Source organism: Diplotaxodon limnothrissa, linkage group LG18 (genome assembly GCF_057381915.1).
Source record: "Diplotaxodon limnothrissa isolate DT_005_m linkage group LG18, D_limnothrissa_male_GT1.1, whole genome shotgun sequence".
Lineage (NCBI taxonomy): Eukaryota > Metazoa > Chordata > Actinopteri > Cichliformes > Cichlidae > Diplotaxodon > Diplotaxodon limnothrissa.
In genome coordinates this window covers 30318163-30342032 of record NC_140613.1, presented here as the reverse complement: position 1 = coordinate 30342032, position 23870 = coordinate 30318163, and the positions used below count along the sequence as shown (strand labels likewise).

General features: G+C 39.8%; 1 protein-coding gene across 1 annotated transcript; it reads left to right on the top strand.

The window, feature by feature from the left end:
- Positions 1-6194: 6194 nt before the first annotated feature.
- On the top strand, positions 6195-18912 carry ankrd33bb (ankyrin repeat domain 33Bb). Its single transcript, XM_085378493.1, has 5 exons — positions 6195-6689; positions 12634-12763; positions 17722-17862; positions 17978-18141; positions 18256-18912. Exons 1-5 carry the CDS (start codon positions 6195-6197, stop codon positions 18910-18912), a joined length of 1587 nt encoding a protein of 528 aa, XP_085234619.1.
- The last annotated feature ends 4958 nt before the right edge of the window (positions 18913-23870 follow it).

Here is a 23870-nt window from a genome sequence, read left to right as displayed (position 1 = left end):
TTTTTTTTTTTTTTTTGTTTTTTTTTGGGGGGGGGGGGTTTGCCCCATCACTGCAGTGTCCCTACAATTGTGCTCCTGTTGGTTAGTGTGCTCCTGTTGGTTAGTGTACCGCGGAGTGAGACAATTGGTTAAGGACGGTGTCGTTTGTTTACGGAAAAGTCTTCACAGCACAACTGAGGGTGTAGGGTACCAAATCTTTTAGGTTACTGAGACGAGCTTTGATGGAGCTGAGAGTTTTCTGCATCCCTGATTTAAAATGAGTTAACAAAGTAGTTTTTAGCTTAGCTGCTACTAAATATTATTAGGATTTCCAGGTGTTACTGTTGCATAGTTAACATTAAGTAGAGCAGTTTGTGGTGAAGTAAAAGAGGGGTTTGGGTTTTGTTTTTTGTTTTGTTTTTTTTGTTTGTTTTTTTTTTCCCCGGAACATGATAAATATGCTAGCTTCTCTGGCAGAAGAGGAGAGAACAAATGAGCTGAAACTGACCCACATTCACGTCTTCACCTGCTCACAGGTCCTTAAGGTGATTTTCAGAGGAAGAAACGGATTATTCTCTGCACTCTCATGTAAGAAATTCACTGTTAATTGAAAATAAGCCTTGAATAGCAGGAAGCTGGAAGAAGGTGGCTCGTCCTCGATTATGTAACACTAACATTCACCTGTGGTTGTTCTTGTGTCCTGCATACTTAGCATTGGCATGCATGAAATGAGCAGACTGTATCTGTAAACCAGCATAAGTACTGCAAAGAAACTGTCTTAAATAGAAATGAGAAGTTTGAATGACACCTGCATGATGCTGATTTTTGTATCTGTGAAACTAGTTTGCAATTTTACAATTTTAAGGAGTAGTTGAACATTCTTTGATGGGCTGGTTTCATGAGAACATTGATACCACAGTAAAGTCAGAGAGTAGTGAAACTGTTAGCTTTAAGTCAAATTGCAACAGACGCCACCCACTGCACCTGTAGTTAATGACTGATTAATAAATTAATTGTACAATTTTTCAGTTTCACAAACTGGAACAAGTCACAAAAATGACTTTTATGAAAAAGCCAACATGTTCCATGTAATCTCCTTGGATTTTCTTAGATCACTATACGTGTTGACTAAGTGCAGTGACGTCTGAAGATTGTAGGAGGTATTCTCATGTAACATGTGGCCTAAATGTGAAGAATCGTTTCCCCAGAGTCACATTTCACTTTCTACAAATAGCTATACTCACTGTGCATGTGGAAAAGTCATTGTCTGAGATTTGTCCTCCCACTGTCTTACTTGTGTGACCACATTGTTTGCTATGCTGCCCAGCATTTCTCCTTTCACATGACAGAGTTGTGATGTGTCCTATGTGTAGATCCAGAATGAAAGCAGACAATTGGGTTTTAGAAAAGATTTATTTTCACTGAGTGAAACGAGCTCCGGCTATTTTCTGAATCATTTTTGTTACTAATGAGAACATAAAACAAATTTTATTTTAAGCGACTTGATTTGGTAACTAATTTTTTATGCAAATGTTTTAATGTTTTGCACCTTGTACCACACTTTGCAATCATTTCAGAATCCACTGTAACACAGTCATGCTAGCTCCATTTATTTTAGCCCCAATGAGACTGAAATGTGTCCGTATCTAACTGGCTGTATACAGTGGCTTTTACTTAAATCATAGGTTTTCCCTAACACACTGAATTATTAGTGTAATGAGTACAAACTGCTTTTCTGTCGATTGTGAATGACATCAACTTTAGTGCTTCTTTAGCTGTAGTCCTACTGCTGTGTGGAGTGCTCAACTTATATAAATATATGATGCTATAAAGTGACCTTTTTAGTCTTTGAACTGAGCTGGACACTTTGAATTTTAGTGTTGAATTTTTAGAAGAAATTATTTCTATTTTTATATGTGGAAAAAGGCAGTGGCATGTACTGTAACATAAAGATGTATACTTAAAGCTCTGATTGTTGGTTCAGTCATATGAAACATAATAAATGCTTGAAAAGATTCCTCAAGATTGCTGTTTGTTCAAGTTGTGGCCAATGTCTCCTTTAAACAAATGTTTAGTCTGGGACCCAAGCTACATGTGAAGTCCTTAAAGACACTTAACCTCTTTTTCCAATAGGTGTTAAACTTGTCGCACTGCCAACAGGCCCAGACAGGCCGGGATGTGTTTGAGTTCTAGAGATCACAGGGGTCAAGGGGTGAATCTGATACCTAACAGGTGTCTTCACCCGTCGCAGATGGAAGAGTTACTGTACACTTTCTTGGAGAACAGTAGGAGTGATTTCCTGAAGGGTTCTTTATGGCAGTGAGCTCTGCTGCCTCAGTAGTGTAGAGTGGGAGAGATGGGTTGTCCATGATGGAGAGCAGTTTGTTCAGTGACCTCCTGCCCCTCAAAGACTTGAACGCATCCAAATTCTGACCAATGATGGTTTCAGCCTTGGGAAACAGGAGACAGCTGAAGTGCTGTCACTGATCCCGAGGAGCTTCTCATTCAGCAAAAGTGATTGGATGATGTTAAAGGCACTGGAAAAAACAATTAATTTCATTTAGATTTTTTTAGTGCCAACTCACAAGGCACTTTAAATTGCATTTTAAAGACCCTTACAACTATCCAGAGAAAAACTCCAACAATCAGATGAGACTTGGTGACAATGGGAAGGAAAAACCTTTAACAGTTAAAACTTCTGGCAGAACCAGGCCCCACAATCACCTCCTCACTCCTGCTTTTCCTTCTCTCGTGTTGCCTCCAAACACACCTTCACCTCCCCTCTTCCTTTGTCTTTGGCCAACAGTTTCCACCGGCACTCTAGTGATGATCGTTAACCCGAGCCCCAACCGATCTGGTATGGAAATCTCATTCTTCTTCATCCGCATGTTTGGTTTGGCAAAGATTTTATGCCAGATGCCCTCCCTAACACAACCCTCCCCATTTATCTGGGCACTAGGAGTATACAGGCTTGTGGCCTCCGATGTGGTAATGTTATGTTAGAATTCATATTTTGGTACGAAGACTCATTCCTGAAGAAACCCTTGTTCCAATCAGAGGGGTGGCTAAGTCATGTTATATGAGTACCCCTGCACGTTTCATGGTGCTACTTTGTGGAAACATGCAGGTGTTCTAAATATTTATTCACATAAATTTATTTCATAATTAAAACAACATCAATCACATACGTGAGTGTCAGCAGTTCAGAACAGTCTAATTCCAAACTGGAATGATGTCTAAGGAAAAAAAACGGCTACAAAATAGGATATGGGGTTATTTCTGCCAAATCCAATTACCTTTGTGCTAATGCACAGTCTTAACAGGTAGCCCAAATACAGATTAGGAGCATATGCAGTGGAAACCTGATCTCTGCTGTCAAGCTAAATCTGATTTTCCCAACCTGTGCTTCATTTTTTAACAAGCAAAATGGGCTCAACGTTTTCATGCCGATTAAATCATAGAGTAAGCGGCTGTGGTTCAGAAGAGATTAGCACTGTCAAAAAAAACATTTCCTTTTCTGCTCTATTGTAAAACCTTCAGACTTCAGGCAGAAAACAAGTGTAAGGTTTCTCTGACAGATTTCTACTTTGCATAACAATAATTTCAGACTTGGAGAAAAAAAGTATTGTGCTCATTGGAAATTAAAACAGTTAACAGATGGATTTAACAGCTACAGATTAATGTTCCTGTGCCTGATAGAATTTCAGCTGCTTAAACTTTATCCTAATAATAGCTAATAATGTTACCTGCCTGAGGTACTGTAACCTACTTGGCAAAGATTGGACTACGTGGAATTAATCCCATGCTGTCTGATACAGATGTCCAGATTGTAACCAAGTATACTGATCTACAAACTGGTAACAAATAAACAAAATTTAACAAAAGACGTTTCACTGTGTGGTATAATTTTGTGTTTATTCCTTTATTTATCAATTCAGTTCAGTTCAATTCAATTTTATTTATACAGCGCTTTATATTGTAAGGTAGAGCGTAATACATACAGAGAAAAACCCAACAATTATATGACCCCCTATGAGCAAGCACTCTGGCAACAGGGGAGGAAAAACTCCCTTTTAAAAGGAAGAAACCTCCGGCAGAACCAGGCTCAGGGAGGGGCAGGGCCATCTGCTGCGACTGGTTGGGGAGAAAGAAGGAAGACAGGATATAAGACATGCTGTGGAAGAGATTACTATAAGTGTACAAGAGCTAGCTAAATGGCAATTTTTCAGCCGTTAACTCGTTGATATTTCCAGCCACTTACAACTGCCGATGAGAAAAGTTTTGGATTAACAAAATTAAAAAAAAGTTCACAGCCATACCAAAATGCATGCTAATCAGTATGCTTAGTAAACAGGTGTATCATGTGCAATTTTACCATGCTAACACAGTTAGTAGTGAAGGTCAATGTTACTACAACACACTGCATAGAAATATGTGCACAAAATGGTATTGTAGTTATTTAGCATGTTATTTAGCATTCATGTAAAATGATACGGCCATTATGGTGCAAAACCGAAAGTAGCAGTCTCACCAAAATGAGTTCATATTGACTCTTTGGGAGTTTTTTGATGTCAGTTGAAATATTAAAGTTGAAAAATCTAGTTAATCAAATCCATTTATTCAAAATCTGATTTTTTAAAATAGAAATGGCTTGGATCACATGACTTACAAAACCAAGCCTATAACTTAACAACCACCTCTAGACGTTTAGATTTTCCTCCTGTAATGCTATTTTTGATACACTTTTGTCCTTTGTCAGAGATAATGTATTTATCCAGGGAATGCTGGTATCACAAGGTGATGTGAATAAAGTGTATTGTATCAAACTAGGCTGTAGCTTAGTTGTTGTTGAAGGTGACATTCGTAAACTCTCTTAGGCCTGAGTGATTCCACTCCTTCCAAAGTGCCCTGTATACAAATGAGATCATGTGGCTGAGAAATCCAATTTAAGCTGGCAGTGTTAAGTGCAGAAGACGTTGAGAGCAGAGGTGGGGGAGATGGCGTCAGCTTGACCAGCTGCACTTGTGACACAAGTATAACATCTGCTACATTTATTTTCCATATGGTTTGTCTTACGTGCTTTCAATAGCCTTTCTTGTGGCGCCGGTGGCGCCTGTGTCCGGCAGCCTCGCCTCTGTCAGTGCGCCCCAGGGCAGCTGTGGCTACAATGTAGCTTGCCATCGCCAGTGTGTGAATGTGTGTGTGGATGGGTGAATGACTGAATGTAGTGTAAAGCGCTTTGGGGTCCTATGGACTAGAAAAGCGCTATACAAATGCAGGCCATTTACCATTTACCATTCTTGTGGAAATAAAAGAGTAATGCTTATTTTGTTCTATTAAGAAGAAGCCTAATTGTTAAAATTATTGAGTTTCAACAGTCCTTTCTACTTGTGCTTGTCAGTTTTAGTTTATTGTGTTGAAGCAGAAGACGTTTCTGGGGAGGTGAATGTAACCAAATGGCTAGAGCTAGAGAGAAATCTAATTGGATTACCACGCAGTACTTCAACAGAATCTCTCTCCCGATCCCACTGCTGGCGATCATCAAAGAAAACCCAGTGTTCCCCCGTGAGCAAACACGGGATTAACTGCTCAGTTGTGTCAGTTTTGAACCAATACGACCGCGCTGGTTCTTCTGCTTTCAAAAAGACAACTTCAGCTTTAACTTCTAACCGAGACTTGGAAAATTCAAGCTGCATGTTGGATTTCCAGTGCAATGATCATACAATCTGATGAACAGGGCTGGTGGTGCCTTTGCAAAGAGTCACACGGAGAAGCGCAGTGGCTTTCGTGCATTTCATAATTTTCTCTGACTTTTTTTGAAAATGGAAATTTGACAATATCATCAGAGAAAGATTAGGATGCTTTATTCTGCTTTACTCTTTTTTTCATCACTTTAACAGCCCAGAGCAACTGATCATGCACATGATCAAGCCTTTGAGGACACTGTGTTTTGGAGTCTTCGGGAATCCTAACCTCTTTGGCACCGACAAAGACTTATCAGTAGTGATAAAGGATTGTCCTTGTTCGTTTGGGAAATCCAACGCAGCAAAAAACTGATGGAAGTCGGGAAACTGGCAGGATTGAGTTTCCTGGGGGGTAGAAGGAATCATCATATTTCAGAGAGCCAATGGACTCCAAGGTAATTGAGAATTCCTAGACTTCTTCTGGCTCCCACAAGGATTTTCGAAGAGTGTTTTCGACGGAGGAGGATTTAAATGGTGCTAATAACGGAGGAACAAGGTAAAGGTTCAAAGGTTCAAGAGAATGGAGTGGCTGGAGGAGTCAGAATTAGTAAGACTGAGTATAGAACCAATAAAGTGGATATGGATATTCCTGTCATGTCCATCACCAAGGCTGGCAAAGACGACGATGAGAGCGAGGAATCAAGCGAGGCAGATAATGAGGAACTTGAAATCGATTACACTCGAAATTACTGGGAGGATGAGGATGATATCTACCAGGAATTTGAAGAGTTGGACTTTGAGACCTTGCCCGATCGCTCAGACACACAGAGCATTGCCTCAGATGACTCCTTCTATCCCCTCGACAATTCAGTCACCTCTCACATGCGCTACTCGTTTAGCTCTGACAGTCCAGAGCCCATCTCCTTCTTCAAGGCCTGCTGCAACAACAATGCCGTCATTGTCAAGATCATGATCAGACAAGGAGTGACTGAAGAGGAAGTGAAGGAGACGGACAGAAACAGAAGAGTTGGTATCTGTGCATTTATTAGAATAATGTCTTTGACAAAGTCTCACGCACCTTTTTATTCATAAATAATGTTTTTTTATGAAAAAATTAATAGCAGTACAAATGGAAAACTGCGCTGCTGTCTTTCAACGTCATTAGTACAGTTGTGTTCATAAATACCTTTGCTTCTGTACATGTAATGTGTCAGTAGGTCTTACCTTGGTCTCGACTTAACTTTACGAACAATAACAAAACCATATTAAGGTAGACTGCTTGATTTAAAAAAAAAAAAAGCATCTATTAAAAGTGCCTGGGTGGCTATCAGCACATAGTCTTCAAAACAACATATAAGAATATGCTTACAAGATATGCGATGACTCGTGACAGCTGTGCAGCACTGAGGTTACGGTCATAATCCAGTTGTATACAGATATGATAGAACTTTGACAAACATTTATGCAAGCACACCATTCACTGTGTCAGATTACACACCTCAAGCAATTTTAAATTTAAATAATTTGAAAGTGCAAAACAAAATATTACACACCTGTGATTTTCTTATGACACCCTTTATGCCTGCTTTGAGTAAAAGAATGCTATCATCATCCTGCTCTATCACTGATATCTGGTTTTTCTGTCAGGTCAGCTGAGCATGGTCTAGCTCTTAAAACCCAGTAAGACACTGAAGGTCAGATCCTAAAGGAGGTTCAGAGCAGTTGGTTAAGCCTTCAGTGACAGATGGGCCAGTGCAGTTACCGTGTCACAATGCAGCTTGCCAACCTTGCCCAACCTTTTAAAGGCTTACTATCAGAGGTGTGGACTCGAGTCACATGACTTGGACTCGAGTCAGACTCGAGTCATTAATTTTATGACTTTAGACTTGACTTGAAAAAATGTTCTAAGACTTGTGACTTGACTTGGACTTTTACACCAATGACTTGGGACTTGAATTGGGCTTGAACCGGTTTACTTGAAAAGACTTGATATTTTACCCCAAATATAAAATTTAACATGCATATTATATAGAGATTGAAAATGTGACGTCATTCACGGGTAGAACCGCAAAGGATTCTGGGAACTCGTGGCAAGCGGTACTAGCGCACGCAGGCTTTCAATTAAAATCAGTTATACAGCGATAAAAAGAAACACAAAAATGTCAAGAAGCTGTTGTATTATTAACTGCAATAGCCGGTCGCATGACAGCCACGGGAAGCCGACGGGTAAAGAGATCGGTTGTTATCGGATTAAGTCGTTGAAGAGAAATTGTTCAAGCCATGTTTCCGAAGTAACAAAGGCGACTGGATTGCAGCCATTCAAAGATCAAATATAACGTCCCAGAACACTCCAGCTCACAGGTTAGTCTGCTCCAAGCATTTACACGAAGGTCAGTGTTTTGTAGTAGTTAATACGTCATTTTCATAACATAATTAGTGATATAGGTTACAAGCAAGTCTGGCGCTGAACAGAAATTGTCGCGCTATGCTCCTTTATTTATTGTGCATAAATAGTGAATTGTCCTGACACAATATTGCGTTTCGCTTCTGTTATTATGGTACATTGACAAAAACATATACTTTTATTCACAGGATAAAACAGGTTTTTTGTATCACTAATTGCCCAGTACGATTACAGCATACAGTATTATTGTCACTGCTACATTTCTGTGATGCTACCAGAAATTATTTCCACTGCTAATTAATTACCATTGAGCTCAAAGGTCCTATTAATAAACGGTTAACGAATGTGTATTTATGACGACAATTTGTGAGACTGGTAAACTTATGATATGTACGATGGTCTTTACTTTCTACACGGTGCATTTCAAGGTCCTGCACCCATCCGTCGGTAAACTGTACCTGGGCTTGTTGCAGTGACCTGAAGTTACTAAACTTCATGAGTGTGTGCGCTCACTCCAAGAACCGTATGATTATAAATATGCATATAAATATGCTAAGATGAGATAGCTGACTTCATCTAACTAGCAAATGTTGTCCAGGCTACGTTGGTGATACAGTTTTTTTTTTTTATGTGTATGATATTTTTGTCATGCAATTTTAAAGCCAGTCCTACAAGCGCATCCAAGAATAACATGCAGCTTATCTCAGAACTGTCGGTGAAAATTATTCTTGGAGCTAGGTTTAATTGAGCTGCATTTTAAAGAGGTGCAATTTCACAATTTGTGTATATTTTCTAAGTTCACTATTTTGTCATGAAATACCATGAAATAACCATGAAATTTATACCTTTTCATTCTTGATAGATGTCTGACTTTTAGTTTAAGTTCTTGCCAATATCTCACCTACAGGTGAGGTGAGGATCTTTTTTTAAACCCGGTTACTGTCTCTTGGTCATTTTTAGACATCCCACTTCCAGTGAATCACTTCCACTTTACACCACAATTACTTCAGTTTCTTTGATTTTCTTTGTTGTTTTAGTGGCCAATGCTCGCACAGACCTGTGAATTTAGAACAACTAATTCACAAACACATGCTAAATGGTAAGAACCATAGAGACCGCAATGTTGTTGTTTTCCATATTCAGATGAAAAGGTGGAGTGCTAATTTCACCTGTTTGCTTAGCAAGCTGCACACACATATTGGCTAATTAGTGCAAAGACCCTGCCTAACTACACAGACACAAACTACTACTGCACAAACTACAGTACTAGTAGGCGATTTGACCAGCTGCACTTGTGACACTTATTTTAAGTATAACATCTGCTACATTTATTTTCCATATGGTTTGTCTTACGTGCTTTCAATAGCCTTTCTTGTGAAAATAAAAGAGTAATGCTTATTTTGTTCTATTAAGAAGAAGCCTAATTGTTCAAATTATTGAGTTTCAACAGTCCTTTCTACTTGTGCTTGTCAGTTTTAGTTTATTGTGTTGAAGTTTATTGTGTTATTTATCACATAATTTTGTGACTTCAGTCAAAGGAGGTGAGGCCCAGCAGGCAGGAATGGTTCCAGTTGCCATTGTTGGCAGCTGGAACCATTTCAGCTGCCAACACTGCTGCCAAACTTTAGTCAAAGTCTGAGTCAAAAATCTAACTCTAGTTTCCAGTTGGTTAAAAAAAATCTCTTTGTGTACCAGGCTGTTACACAAAGGCACATTTACAGCACATTAATGCTTTAAAGTTGGACATTTTATAACATGGTAGTCAATGGGATAGCTCACTTTGAATCCAGCTGCAGTTGACCACTAAAGGAAGCACAGTTCTTGGCACTTTTGGCACGTTTTTGTTCTTAACAAAGTTAAGAAAGCTGTGTTTTATTGTTAATCTGAAGATAAATTTGAAAGTGAACTTATTTCTGAACATTTCTGCACACTGGGTAGAAGATTCTGTATGTTCTGTTGAGCTGGAACACACAGTGGAGAGTAGTTCTGGATTAATGTGAAGTCCTTAGGGTCGCCTTGATTATGAATGTGTTGTCATGGGTGTTGCTATCAAATTGGCTGACATCATCTCTATCAACAGCTTGCTTTTTTACCAAAACTTTTTTACCAGCCGTTTGAAAAACGATTACCCAATGCCCTTTAGATCTGCTGTCTCTATGGGAAATTCTTCTTGGAATCACAACACTGTGGGGTCAACCCACTAACTGTTTGCACTCTTTGTGAAGCACAAAAGACCCAATTATTGGCATATGACTGCAAACTGGATGTCATCTTTAATATGTGTTGTGTTGGAAGCAGACTGGCCAGAGACTGCAGCAGAAACCTCAAAACCCATCTCAGTCTTCTTGTGCATTTACCAGCAGCGTGCCCAATTCATAAACTTTGGCATTTTCTAACAAAAGCAAACTGAAAATGTGTGCACACTACAAATGGATAAAGAAAGCAATGACCAGTGGATTTTGTTTTTCTTTGTACAGGTAAGACATATTTACAAGGAAAAATCACTCATTCTGATTCTAGATCCTTAAATTTTTAAATAAAAAATCATGCAAATCTAAACCTCTTTGGGTTTTGTACTGTTAATCAGAGAAAAACAAATTTAAATGAGACCAATAATCAAGGACATGTTTTGTGAATAATCAACACCAAAAATAATAGTTGCAATCTTAATAGTTTAACTTCATGGCACTGCTATTGTCTTAAAGTTGAATAACTGCCATTACTTGCCTTGCAATCAAGTTCTGGTTGAGCAATAAAAGCTTCTTCTAAAGCAAAAACATGTATAATATTTTTTCATTGTTGTACTACACGATTTGGGAAGACTGGTGTGCACAAAATGTCTTGTTGTCTTGACTGGACACAAACTACTATTACATGTGGTGAAACAGTACAGCTAAACCCCCCCCCCAAACCCATCTCCATAGAGACTGTGTCAGCTCCCAAAAAGACAAAAAAACAAACTAAAAACCAGCAACAAACAACTTAAACATAAACAATTACAAAGAAAGAACAATACAGTATCCACATCTGAACCAAAGAGTAAAACAGTGAAATGTAGATTATTAAATATTAGGTCTCTCTCCTCTGTTAGTACATGACTTAATAATTGATCAACAAATCGATCTACTCTGCCTTACAGAAACCTGGTTGCAGCAGGATGATTATGTTAGCTTAAATGAATCAACACCCCCGAGACATTCTAACTACCAGAAATCTCGAAGCACAGGCCGAGGGGGCGGTGTGGCAGCAATTTTTCACACCAGCCTATTAATTAACGAAAGACCAAGACAGACTTTTAATTCATTTGAAAGCCTGATGCTTAGCCTTGTCCACCCCAGCTGTAAAACTCAGAAACCAGTCTTACTTGTTATCATCTATCGTCCACCTGGGCCTTACACAGAGTTTCTGTCTGATTTCTCAGACTTTATATCTAATTTAGTTCTCAGCTCAGATAAAATAATTATTGTGGGTGATTTTAACATCCATGTAGATGCTAAAAATGACAGCCTCAACATGGCATTTAATCTGTTATTAGACTCAATTGGCTTCTCTCAAAATGTAAAAGAACCCACCCACCACTTTAATCACACTCTAGATCTTGTTTTGACATATGGCATCGAACCTGAACATTTAACAGTGTTTCCTGAAAACCCTCTCCTGTCTGATCATTTCCTGATAGCATTTACATTTACAATAATTGATTACACAGAAGTGGAGAGTAGACTTTATCAAAGTAGATGTCTTTCTGAAAGCGCTGTAACTAAGTTTAAGAATATAATCCACCCACTGTGATCATCTTCAATGACCTGTACCAACATAGAGCAGAGCAGCTATCTGAACGCTACTCCAACAGAGGTCGATTATCTTGTTAATAATTTTAACAATAACAATAATTTTACTTCCTCACAGTTTTTCCTTCCCACTGTCGCCAAAGTGCTTGCTCATAGGGGGTCATATGATTGTTGGGTTTTTCTCTTTATCTATGAAGCGCCTTGAGGCAACTTTTGTTGTGATTTGGCGCTATATAAATAAAATTGAATTGAATTGAATTAATGTATGTTCATTGCATGAATGCACGCACACACAGTATTGACTACACTAACACTAATGTCATCTACAAACTGAACCTGCAGTGTGCCACTTTGCTGACCAGATACACTAAACGATTTAACAGCAATGACCTTTTAAAACAAATGCAAATCTGCTCAAAGCAACTTTGTTTAGAGCAAAAACAGATTGTCCAGCCCGAAACCTTTACCAGTGTGTTCCCACTCACTGTGACAAAAACAAAACAGAACACCACCTTGTTATTCACATGTAAGCGGGCAGACCAGTAAGATTTATTTTTTTATGGCAATCACCACATTGCTTTTTGTCCTGGAGGTGAACATTTTTATAGAGCCATAAAAAGAGAATATAACAACAAGCTTCACTGTAAATAAGAATGATTTTGTGTGTGTGTGTGTGTGTGTGTGTGTGTGTGTGTGTGTGTGTGTTTTAGGAGCTGAAATAAATCACAGAAAAAGAAAACGTTGGATGCCAAGGCGTTTTGTTTTTGTGTTTCAGTCTGGCTTGATTGTGGCGTGCTATAACGGCTATGTGGATGTGGTCATCGCTCTTTCTCAATGCCCGTATCTGGATGTTAACTGGCAGGACAACGAGGGGAACACCGCTCTTATAACTGCAGCTCAAGCAGGTAAAAAAACACCCCCCCCCCCCCAGGCCTTTGAATCAAATCCCACCACAGTCCATACTTGCACACATGTTTTAAAAACAGAGGTTTTGAAACTGAGTATACTTTTGAAATTTAACAGTCTAATCGTTTAAATTCTTTCTTGTTATTCTTTTACAGAATGTTTCTTGTTATGACAGCTTGCAAATGATTTTTTTTCTTGAAATAATAACAGATATTTCATCTTATATATCTTAAATTGTTCTTGTTTTTCTAAGAACAGTCAAAGTTACTCAGATCATACAATGTTTAGTAAAAATGTGATAACAAGTTTCTTCTATATGTTATTTAAAAAGCTGTGTGGCTGATTTGTATGTTTTAGATACAAAACTCCAACAGTAACATAAACAGTCAGATAATGAAGTAAAATATAAAATACATAATGCCGCTTAATGTATGCACATGCTAATATGTTGAGCTGTAAGTTTGGTATGTGTTCCAGTGAAGGCTGGACTCTCTCTGCACTCCAATGTACGCTGCTCCTTTGTGGAAGAGCTACAGAGAGAGCAGTGTGCAGAAACTCACTGAAGCATATAATGATGGATTTAGGCTGAATCTCAAGTTGCAAAGGTGGAGCAGTGCAAGCCAAATGTTTGTTAGTGTTGGAGTTCCTACCTGTCATGCTATATTTCACAATCTGATGCACAGTTGTATGTGTAGCGTAAAGAACTCCAGAATGTAATTTGCATGTATGCATTTTATTTGCTCGTGTGTGTCTTTAATAAAGTGAAATCAACTGAACTATAGTGATAGAACAATAGAGAGGGACATAAGAGGGAAGTAAAAGTCAAGCAGGCTTCATATGCTACTTAAGTACTCCATCTATTTGCTTCCGCTTATCCTTTTTCAGGGTCGCGGGGGGCGCTGAAGCCTATCCCAGCTGTCAAGCACTGTTTGTTAGGCGTGGTACACCCTGGACAGGTCGCCAGTCTGTCACAGGGCTAACACACAGAGACAGACTACTTAAGTACAGTATAGTGTAAACGTACTTAGTCACATTCCAGCTTCCTCAATTTTCCTGATTTAAGCCAACTCAAATAAACTGAGTTGATCAGCTTTTTAACGAAAAATACTGGTAACTTAATTAAAGGTAATTAATATTTTTAATTAACGCCAATATTAGGTTTATAAGGTATAAGGACATAGATGGTTTCTGATGGATTAATGGTTCTATTTATATTGTTTATTAACTATGTTCTGATACAAGATGAAGCAATCACATCGTGTGTGTGTGCGCGCGCATGTGTTCCTGTCAAGCTATCTTTGTGAGGCCTGAAATCTGCATTCTACTATACTTGTGAGAACCAACAGTCACTTGTGAGGACACACACACCGGTCCTCACAAATTTGAAGGCCTTTTTGAGGCTCAAAATGTGGATTTGGTGTCAGGGTTACAATTAGGTTATGGTTAGGTTTAGGGTAAGGGTAAGTGTTAGGGTTAGGCATTCATTTTTAATGGTTAGGTTTAGGGTAAGGGGCTAGGGAAAGCATTATGTCAATGAAGGTCCTCACTAAGATAGCTGAACGGGATTGTGTGTGTGTGTGTGTGTGTGTGTGTGTGTGTGTGTGTGTGTGTGTGTGTGTGTGTGTGTGTGTGTGTGTGTGTGTGTGTGTGTGTGTGTGTGTGTGTGTGTGTGTGTGTGTGTGTGTGTGTGTGTGTGTGTGTAAAAGCCCTCCATGGTAATCACATTCTATATGTCATTGATACATCTTATAGAATGTGATGACGTCACAGCTCCAGAGCTGTGTTTTCTCCACAAACACGACTTCAGTTATGTTACAGATTGCTAATGTTGATCTGTAACTGTGATTTTCTTCCAACCTTGCAAATGTTCCATCAACAAATGCAGAAAAACATGCAACTCTGTGAAGCCCAAAGATCCCAGAATACGTTGGAAAGTCTTTCCGATGAAACCTTTTGGTTTAAATTGAAAGACGTGACCACCTACGGCCATCTTAAGACGGAAATTTACACAGTGGGTAACTGGATCCCAAAATTCTGGGAGGATGAAAAATCATCTGTGCCACAGATAGAGCAGATAGTTTTTGAAGAACATTTCTGGACCATCATGGTAAACGAAGTCCTGTGTGCCCACATCCAACACGAAGCCTTCAAGGTGGCTGATCTGATCAGGAGAGAATGTGAGAGTCGAAAGAAGCCAGCAAGACAAAAGAAGAATGAAAAACCAGCCAAGCTGCGCCAAAGGACAACTTCTTGTCCGTTCTGAAAAATTTTGAAGAGCACGCTCACCTCCAGAAGGAAGCAAATAAAGTGGCTGAGCTGATTAAGAAAAGGGACAATCTTTTGTGCATCCGTGTTGGTATGAAGACTGTAATTAAGTTACGTTTCAAAGCTCATTTTTATTTCTCCATGACATCAACAAGCATCTGAAATGTAGTGGGCAAACTGCAACTTGCAAAGGCCATCACTGTGTATTAGGGAAATCATCAGGTATCATAAATGTGCTTCAGTTAGCTAATGGACATGACTAAATTCAGTTTCCTTTTTTACTGCAACATCTTCATTTGCAGCTTTCTTGTGTGTCTAAATGAAAAGCATGAGATCAGGTGAATTTATAAACTTGGGTTGTCCATGCAGTATGTGTTGATTCATTATCACAAAAACAAAAGGCAAATTACAAGAAGCTATATTTGGCTTAAACTCTACATAAAGGCACACAAAGTCTGTTTACTTCAGTTCATCACTGTGTAGTCATGCAGTGATGGACTATGTAAATACTCCCTTCCACACATTTTAATTATTATTATTTTTTTAATATGGAGATCTGTAAACCCTCAAAAGCCAAATATTTAATTGAAATACTAATCGAAGCAGGTGATTACGTACTGAAGGCATGAGTGGCATCACGTGCCGCTTTTATTTAAAATGTTTCTTTTAAGTTTGTTTCCAGGGTAACTTGCCGATTTCAGCAGCTTATTCATTGGGAGACCAATCCACGGCCTGGAAGCGTGTTTGGGATGATTGTCACACTGCAAAATGAAGCTGTTGAAAGTCAGATACTTTCCTGATAGTACTGTGCAGTGAAACAAAATCTGACAAGATCCTCACCAGCACTGGCTGAAATGCTCCCATCACACCATCACAGAGCGTCAGACACTCCCTGTTACTCCTCTGTTCACAATGCTGACAATGATTTGAACCCAAATTTTTAAGTTTGACTTCATCTCTCCATAAAACCTGTTGCTGCTGATTTTCAGTCCAAAGAAAAACTCATCAGAAAGACGACAGAACTATTGCTTGAGACCACTTTAAACGTGACAAGAACGTCTGGTTCCTTAGAAGCAAAACAGAAAGAAATGGGGGGTGGCTCAAGACTTTTGCACAGCTCTATATGGTGGAAGAAAATCTACCGCATAGAAATGAGTCACACCGATTTTAATAGATCCAAATTATGATTTGTGTTGTATAATGGGGTCTGGTGGTTCCCATTGCAAGAATCACCGTTATTTGCTCACATTAATCCGTACCATCATAAGTAATTTCATAGTGATGCAGCCACATGTATCAGACATGGCGCCCTGGCCTCTTATCTGCTAACAATGATGAATGGCTCACTGCAGCCAGTGATGAATAGCTGTAGGCTGCTCTTCATTTTCTGCTTCATTAAAAAAGTATCGATCCTTTTTCACACAAAAATCTTCAGCAGCACCTCAGACGACTCAGGCGACCACCACCACACACTGCACCATCACAAAAGTGCTTCCTGACCCTTTACTAAACTCTAGACTAAACTCTAGACTTAGTTTGGGAATCAAGGCAGTAATGAATTTATGTCCAGCCCAATGCTAAAACTGTATCTCACATCCTTAGCCTTAGCCTGGTTTTGCTCATTTAGGAATGTTGCAGCCGATTGCTCTGGATTTCTATGAAAATATATTTTAAAAAAAATTTATAATTACTACATCCTGATCTTAATGCACACTAAACAGTTTTGCTTGATGACTCAGTGCTAACCAATCTGACAGGGGTTTTGGCATTATTTGGGGTTTGTAGCACTAGTGTGATTTCATCCTGCAAAAAAAAAAAACAAGTGAAAAGGATACGCAAAGTAATGACATTAAAGATGAAAGTGTGTAAGTGTTTTAAAAATAATAAGATCATAACTAAGAGTTTTTAAAAATATGTGTAACACAAATGTGATAGACATATTTTTAGATTCTGCATGGCAACACTTTTCAAAGTGCTGTCTCAAATAAACCTGAAAGAAACGATTCAGATGTTAGAATGAGTAGCTTTAGTGTTGTTTTTTTAATTAAAATGCTTTCACATTAAATCATGTTATCAGATAATGCTAGCAACCCTGGTTAACAAGTTGCATCCATACACTGTATGGGAGCAACACACATAAATAAACAAATAAAATATAATTTTACTCACCAAAACAGGAGCACAAACTTCAACAGCACCACAAAAAGATCTGATTTAATGACTGGAATTAGCAGAAGTGAGGCCCTGCAGGAGCACCTGCCTGTGTTGGCACACCTGTCATAGCAGTCATGCTGCAAACTTTAAGACCAAACAAAGTCATGAAAGGTGAATTATAAAAAAGATTCAGGTTCGGCACATTTGTTATGGAGGAGGAAATTTGCTCTGGACTGAAAGTGATTTTTCTCTCAGGCAGTAAACGTGCTATTTTCATTGATGACGTTGGGCGTTTCAACACTGGAGCCTATGGGGAACGACTCACTTTTGAAGCCAGACTCAAGTGGCCACTAGAGAAAACGCAGTTCTTTTGACATTTTAGAAATGGCTTCATGTTTCAGCCACTGGAGACTGCAACTTAATGTCCACTGTGTTTTCAGAAAAATGTCATCGAAGTATCGTAGAAAGAAGAAGGAGAAAGCGGCTGCTGGAATATACAAATGCAATCCTTTCATAACATGTGTTTTTTCTTGTGCAGGTCATGCCATCATTTCCAACTACCTACTAAACTACTTTCCTGGTCTGGACATCGAGAGGAGGAACTGTCACGGTTTCACAGCTTTGATGAAGGCTGCCATGCAGGGCCGGGCTGAGTGTGTTAGATCGATCATGTTGGCAGGTATATAAATGCAATAAAGATCATGAAAGCCTCAACACCGAGGGAACAAAGAAAACATTTCTAAAAATTATTGTGATTTTCAAAACACCCCCCCCACACACACATATCCATACAGGAGGTGATATCCAGGCTCGGGACTTTGGCCGGAAAATGACACCCAAGGAGTGGGCGCTCTTCACCGGTCGGTATGAAACAGCCCGCCTGATGAGTCTGCTGATGTCCAACCCTTGTCCTGAGCAGTTCTGTGACTCCTTCTCCCTGGAGTGGCCACTGCTGGAGGTTAATACACGTTTCTTAATTTTGGATCAACTGTTGAAGGCACCGCATTTAAAATATAATCCAATTTTCAAGTTAAATGTTTCTTTTTTAAATGAACTATTTGGTCTTCTACAGGAGTTGGTGGCCCAGGCCCAAGAGCCAAAGACCTGTAAGCAGCGTTTGATCAACCTTCTTTCCTGCTGCCCTTATAGATTTTACATCAACAACAAGGTAAAACCTATGGAAGATGGTGTCCTTGAACACATGGTCCGGATCACCACGGGACTGTCCAGTCCGCTTATCGCCACAGCTTGCCGCACGGTGTGCCCGAGCAGCCCGCCGTGCATCGGAAAACGTCGTCACGCGGTGCAAGAGATTCTAAAGAGGCAACGTCTGGCGGAGCTGAAGCGCTTGGGCCCAGAGAGGCTAAACAACTACAAGAAACTTTTCCAGAACTCACGGATCCTCCTCATCCCCAGGGAGAAGGATCGGAGGGCCAGTCTCCAGCCTCAGCTGCTAAACAACATGGCAGCGGCGTCCACAGTGGCCATAAGACGAGCCAGCCTGCTGCCACTCCATATGCTGAGGAGAAGCAGTGTGAGGCCGGGCCTAGTGGTTCCCAAGGTGAGGCTCTGCAAGGCCCCAGCTCCAAGCTACAAACCAGAAAAACTCAGAAGGAACAGTAACCAGAACCAGCTCCAGATACCCAAGTGGGATTATAAAATGAAGAAAATAGGGAGGATGCAGGAGGAGGAGCGGCAACGACTGCTACCCCTGATTAGGAGAAGATGAAGGACCAAAGAAAGCTAAAGGAGACGTGACTTACTGTAGCTTCAAAGTGCTCAGTGTAAATCTCGACATGGCTCTCAAAATGCATATTCTTGCAGAAAAAGACACTTTGTAGACCAAACTGCTCATCGTCTTCTTTGTTAGGGTTTCCTGCAATGTTGCCTTTTTTTCTACTTGAAACCACTCTTACTTTTCAAGGTGCACTTTGTGCTGGAATGTGGCAGATATGGGAGCACAAGAAAAATATCATGTACATGTAACATAATATCTCTTATTTGTATGTCTGTTGGTATGCTGACAACATTCATTGTGTATTATTATGCATTCTATGGAATGTGGCAGAGAGTGGTGAGATGCTTATTCAAAAAAAGGAAAACATCACACATTACTCATTACTTTTCTTAAAAGTAACACAGTACTTAATTACTCATCATAGAAAGTAATCTGTGGACACTAACGGTTACATTACTTACATGTTACTCTATAATAAGTCCTGAAATGCACTGTCACATTAACTATAAACCTGAGGCTACAGTCCCACACACTGACACAAATCCCTATCCTGATGAGGGCACAGCGTTAGCTTTAAACACAAAACCTACAACAAAACACAAAAACGAAATCAGGACAAAGAGAATTTAAAGGGATTATAGAAAAAACCCTCATCACTGCCTTTATTACCTATCTAAACCCAGGCTCTATCTGCTGGGGTGGGCTCTTCATCCGCCCAGCTATACCCCTCAGCTAGCTATTCGCTAGCTTTGTGTTAGCAATAGCATGCTATCTATGCAGATGCCCCTGAAGAGCTAATGTTGTGTTAGCAGTATAACACACGTGTCTGTCCTGAATGCAGTTTGCACTTTGCAGTTTTGTTCTCTCGTGCAATAAAAATAAAAGTTGTAGACCTTTTTTTTAATTTTCCTCCTCCCTTAACTGAAATGAGCGGATTACAGTGCAAGTGCACATCAGGACGAAGTCATAATTGATAGTTTTTTTTCCTTCTACCTGCCCATTGTGCACATAATTTAGGAACCTTTGTAACTCATGTAATGAGTTCATGATATGATTGCTCAGTTTAGTCCAATAACGTGTTACATTACTGTGTTATTTAAAAATGTAATGGGATAACAGTTACGTGTTACTTTGGAATGGGTTAACACCCAACACCATAACCCACCTATAGGCAAAAACCACACACTGCTGACCTTGTTGCTTGAAAACAATCCAGGTTTAACACACCAGCCATTGTTAATGGTTGACCTTCTAAGGTCTAAGCCATCATACGTAGGAACCCTAAATCTACCCTAACTCTGTATTTTGGAGAAAGCCAATATAGACTTTTTTCACTTGGGAGTTACAAGCAATATATTAATACCAAAAATGGCACATTCTGATTTTCTAGGGTTAGTGCTCGGTTAAAGCTGGGGATGGTGTAGATAACATCATATTTAGAGGATTAAGCACACTGAAGGTTGTAAGATAAGACAGAAGTGAGATTATATCACAGGACAGAATGGTTTGGATGGAGACAAAGAACAGCAACGGGATGAGAGGTGTAAGAGAGGAATGCAGACATACAGAAATCATAGAGACACTATAGGGTCTGTTTTGAAGCCTCATGTCTCATATTTCATCTTGGTATTTTGACCAATGAGCGAGGGGTGATTCTGGCTGAGAACCGAGAGACCCTGTATGCTCACATGACAGCAACTTATCAAACAGAACATTTGGACATCATATTCTACTCAAGGGGATCAAAACTGAGACTCTAATCTTACCAGGAAAGGGTGTTTTGGGGTCATAGATTACTTTATGCCAGCTGCTTCCTTAAACTGAAGAACTCGGTTAGGTCTGTCAGACCCTTTTATATAATCTATTTACTCTAAATGTAACACAATTTTTTTTTTTAAATTAAAACAAAGTTCCCCATTTATTTTTCAGTTTTGGAAGCTGTGTCCATCTTTTACAGTCCGTGGGTCCTATTTACCTTAGAAGAAAAAAGGGTAAAAGCCTTGGAGAAAGGGCACAACGTATTGGAAACTGACATACACATTTATTGGAGAGGAATACCAAGAGGGCGGGAATGGGGCTTTAAAGAGCAGGAAGGTAACAGCCAGTTGGAGGGATTTTAACAGGATGGAGAGAAGAGCTCCGACGCGGCCAAATGATGATTGGTGACTGGCTGTCACAGATGATAGCTGCAGACAAGGACAGCTGAACATTCAGGAGGAAGCCAGCAAGCCATTTTACATCAATACATAGTACAACAGGAATTTTCATGGAAGTGGAGAGCTTACGAGCAGTTCTTGATAGCTGAGCTGAGAAGCCAGCTCACGCAGGCTTTGTGAGGGCTTTGTGGAGAATTTGAAAGGCAGCGCCAAAAATAAACAGCTTAGTGCTAGACTGTGACTTGTTGACTTCACAAAAAAACACCATGAGAAACATACACTGTCGTCTCGAACCCTGTGCATGAGATGAAGCACGTGTCCCAATTGTTCTGAACAAACATTAAAACATTTTAAACTTGCCAGCTCCATACTTTAAGGTCTGCGTGATGTCTGACTGCGCCCATGTGCAGGCAAATGTAGAGGATTCACTGTGTGCAAATCATTCCTGCTGCCTCCTGCATCATCTATTGGCCATCTAAACCAGATTATCCATTATTGAGAACATGTCAGAAAGGGCATCTTCAATTTTTGGCTAATGTTGAGGACGTGTTTACTGTCAGGTACTGTATAGATCCAGTGCTCTGTGAGTACTGGTGATGGTGTGAAAGTCATCCTTAGCTCTTCCAGTGCAATGCTTCAATATTTTGGCTAATTTTGCTCCAGAATGGTCATAATACAAAAAAACATTTACATGTGCTTATATATAATACGAATATATGTGTTGTGTTACTATAAAGAAAAGTCTGAAGGGAAAAAAGATCAGATATGGTATTATAGTGGAATTAGGACACTCTATGTATAAAAAGCAGCCTTATTTCTGTGTGGAGTTTGCATGTTTTCCCCGTGTTTGCACGGATTCTCTCCGGGAACTCTGGCTTCCTCCCACAGCCCAAAGACATGCAGTTAGTGGGGTTAGGTTAATTGGAAACTCTAAATTGCCCATAGTTGTGAATGTGGGAGTGAATGTGAGCACGAATGGTTGTCTATGTCTATGTGTTACTCAGCAACAGACTGGCGATCTGTCCAGGGTGTAGCCCACCTCTTGCCCTAAGACAGCTGGGATAGGCTCCAGTGTCCTCTGCAACCCTGAAAAGGATGAGCAGAAGCGATGGATGCATGGATGTGACCTTATTTGCCCACTAGTGGAAACCACTGAGAACTGCAACAAATGTACATTAAAGGTGTGCGGTGCCATTGTTTGTAGTTTCCCTAACCCTACCCTAGAAATATTCAAATATGAGTAGTTATTAGTGTATGCCAGAATTATTGTATGTGTTGATTTCCTAGCATTGCAATTAGATTATGTCACAGGGTTAAAGGAAAAGCCAACTATAAATATCCTAGTCAGGCGCTTCAGTGTGCCTTGTTATGGATTCCTCGAGTCTCGAAGTCTACTGGAGAGATGGAACAACACTCTTTCAAAAGATATTTCCTCATTTGCTGCTTTGATGATGGTGGAGGGCAGAGCTGGGTTGTGATCAGGTGACTGAAAATGATGTGAATTATTTTAGCAAACCTTTGTTGATGCAGTATTGTTATCCCGGAAGAGAATATTCCCATCAGGGTAGATAGAGCCACAAGACCACCAGATTTCCTCAGTGTTGTGGTTATAGCCTCAGTCACACTAGAGCAGTGGTTCCCAAGCTTTTTTTGCTAGGCCCCCCTGAAAAATCTTCGTGGACTGTTCGTCCGTGATTTGGAGAGCCCAGTGCGTGCTCCCGATGCAGGGAAAACCAATTCTGCAGGGGAGACCTACCTTGGCAGTTGTGCAGGTGAAACCAAAGGGAAGATATGCTTCACCATATTTTCTAGTCTTTGGCTTGGAAGGAAGTTGGTTTGGAAATATATTTGATGATGCTTCATCTCCTGCTTTGCGTTTGTGTGGGAGCCCCGTCAAAAACCTGTCCATTATGCTAGCAGTGTCCAAGCGTTCTTTTTTTCTTTTTTTCATACCGCGGCGCGGTTCCCACACTTTGGGAACCTCTGCACTAGCGATAATGGGAAACCTTGTGACTAGGAAAGATTCAATTGAATGCTTTTTTCGCTCTCAGCAAACGATTGCAAAAAGTTGTAGTGATCAGATCTATCTCTGGATGGATCCTTCTAAATGGTTGCAACAATAATAGCTGCGCAATGGTCTCTAACCAGTTACACAGGTTAGAGACCATAAAGGTCCCTTAATGTTTCATCTTTATTTATACACAGTCTTGTGAAAAAGTATTTTCCCCTTTTCTGATTTATTAGGGTTTTTTTCCCTTTGGAGGAATTTTTAATCAAATTGGAACTTTGATTATGTCACTCTAAAAAGTTCCTACTGTTTCTTTCTTTGATTTAGGGCTGGAGTTGCTTCTGTACTTTGGATCTTTGTCCTGTTTCATAACCTCAGTGTGTTTGAACTTCAGAGTACAAACTGATGGTCAGACATTTACCTTGGTAGAGAGCAGAATTCATGGTTCTGTTAGTAAGAGCAAGTTGTCCAGGTCCTGAATCGGCAAAGAACGTCCAGACCATCACACTAGCACCGCCGTGTTTGACTCTGTTCTTGTTATGAAATGCTGTGTTAGTTTTATGCCAGATATAACGGCACAAGGTTCCTCCATTCATGGATGGTTCTCGCCGTGGTTCACTGGAGTCCCAAAGCCTTAGAAATGCTTTGTAACGTTTCCAGACTGATAGATGGGAATGACTTTGTTTCTTTAGATCGTTGGACGATGTGTTGGTTTTTAAGAGTTTTTGCTAAAACATGTAAATGTGAAAACATTTTATATTTTAAAAAGGAAACCCTGTGTTCCG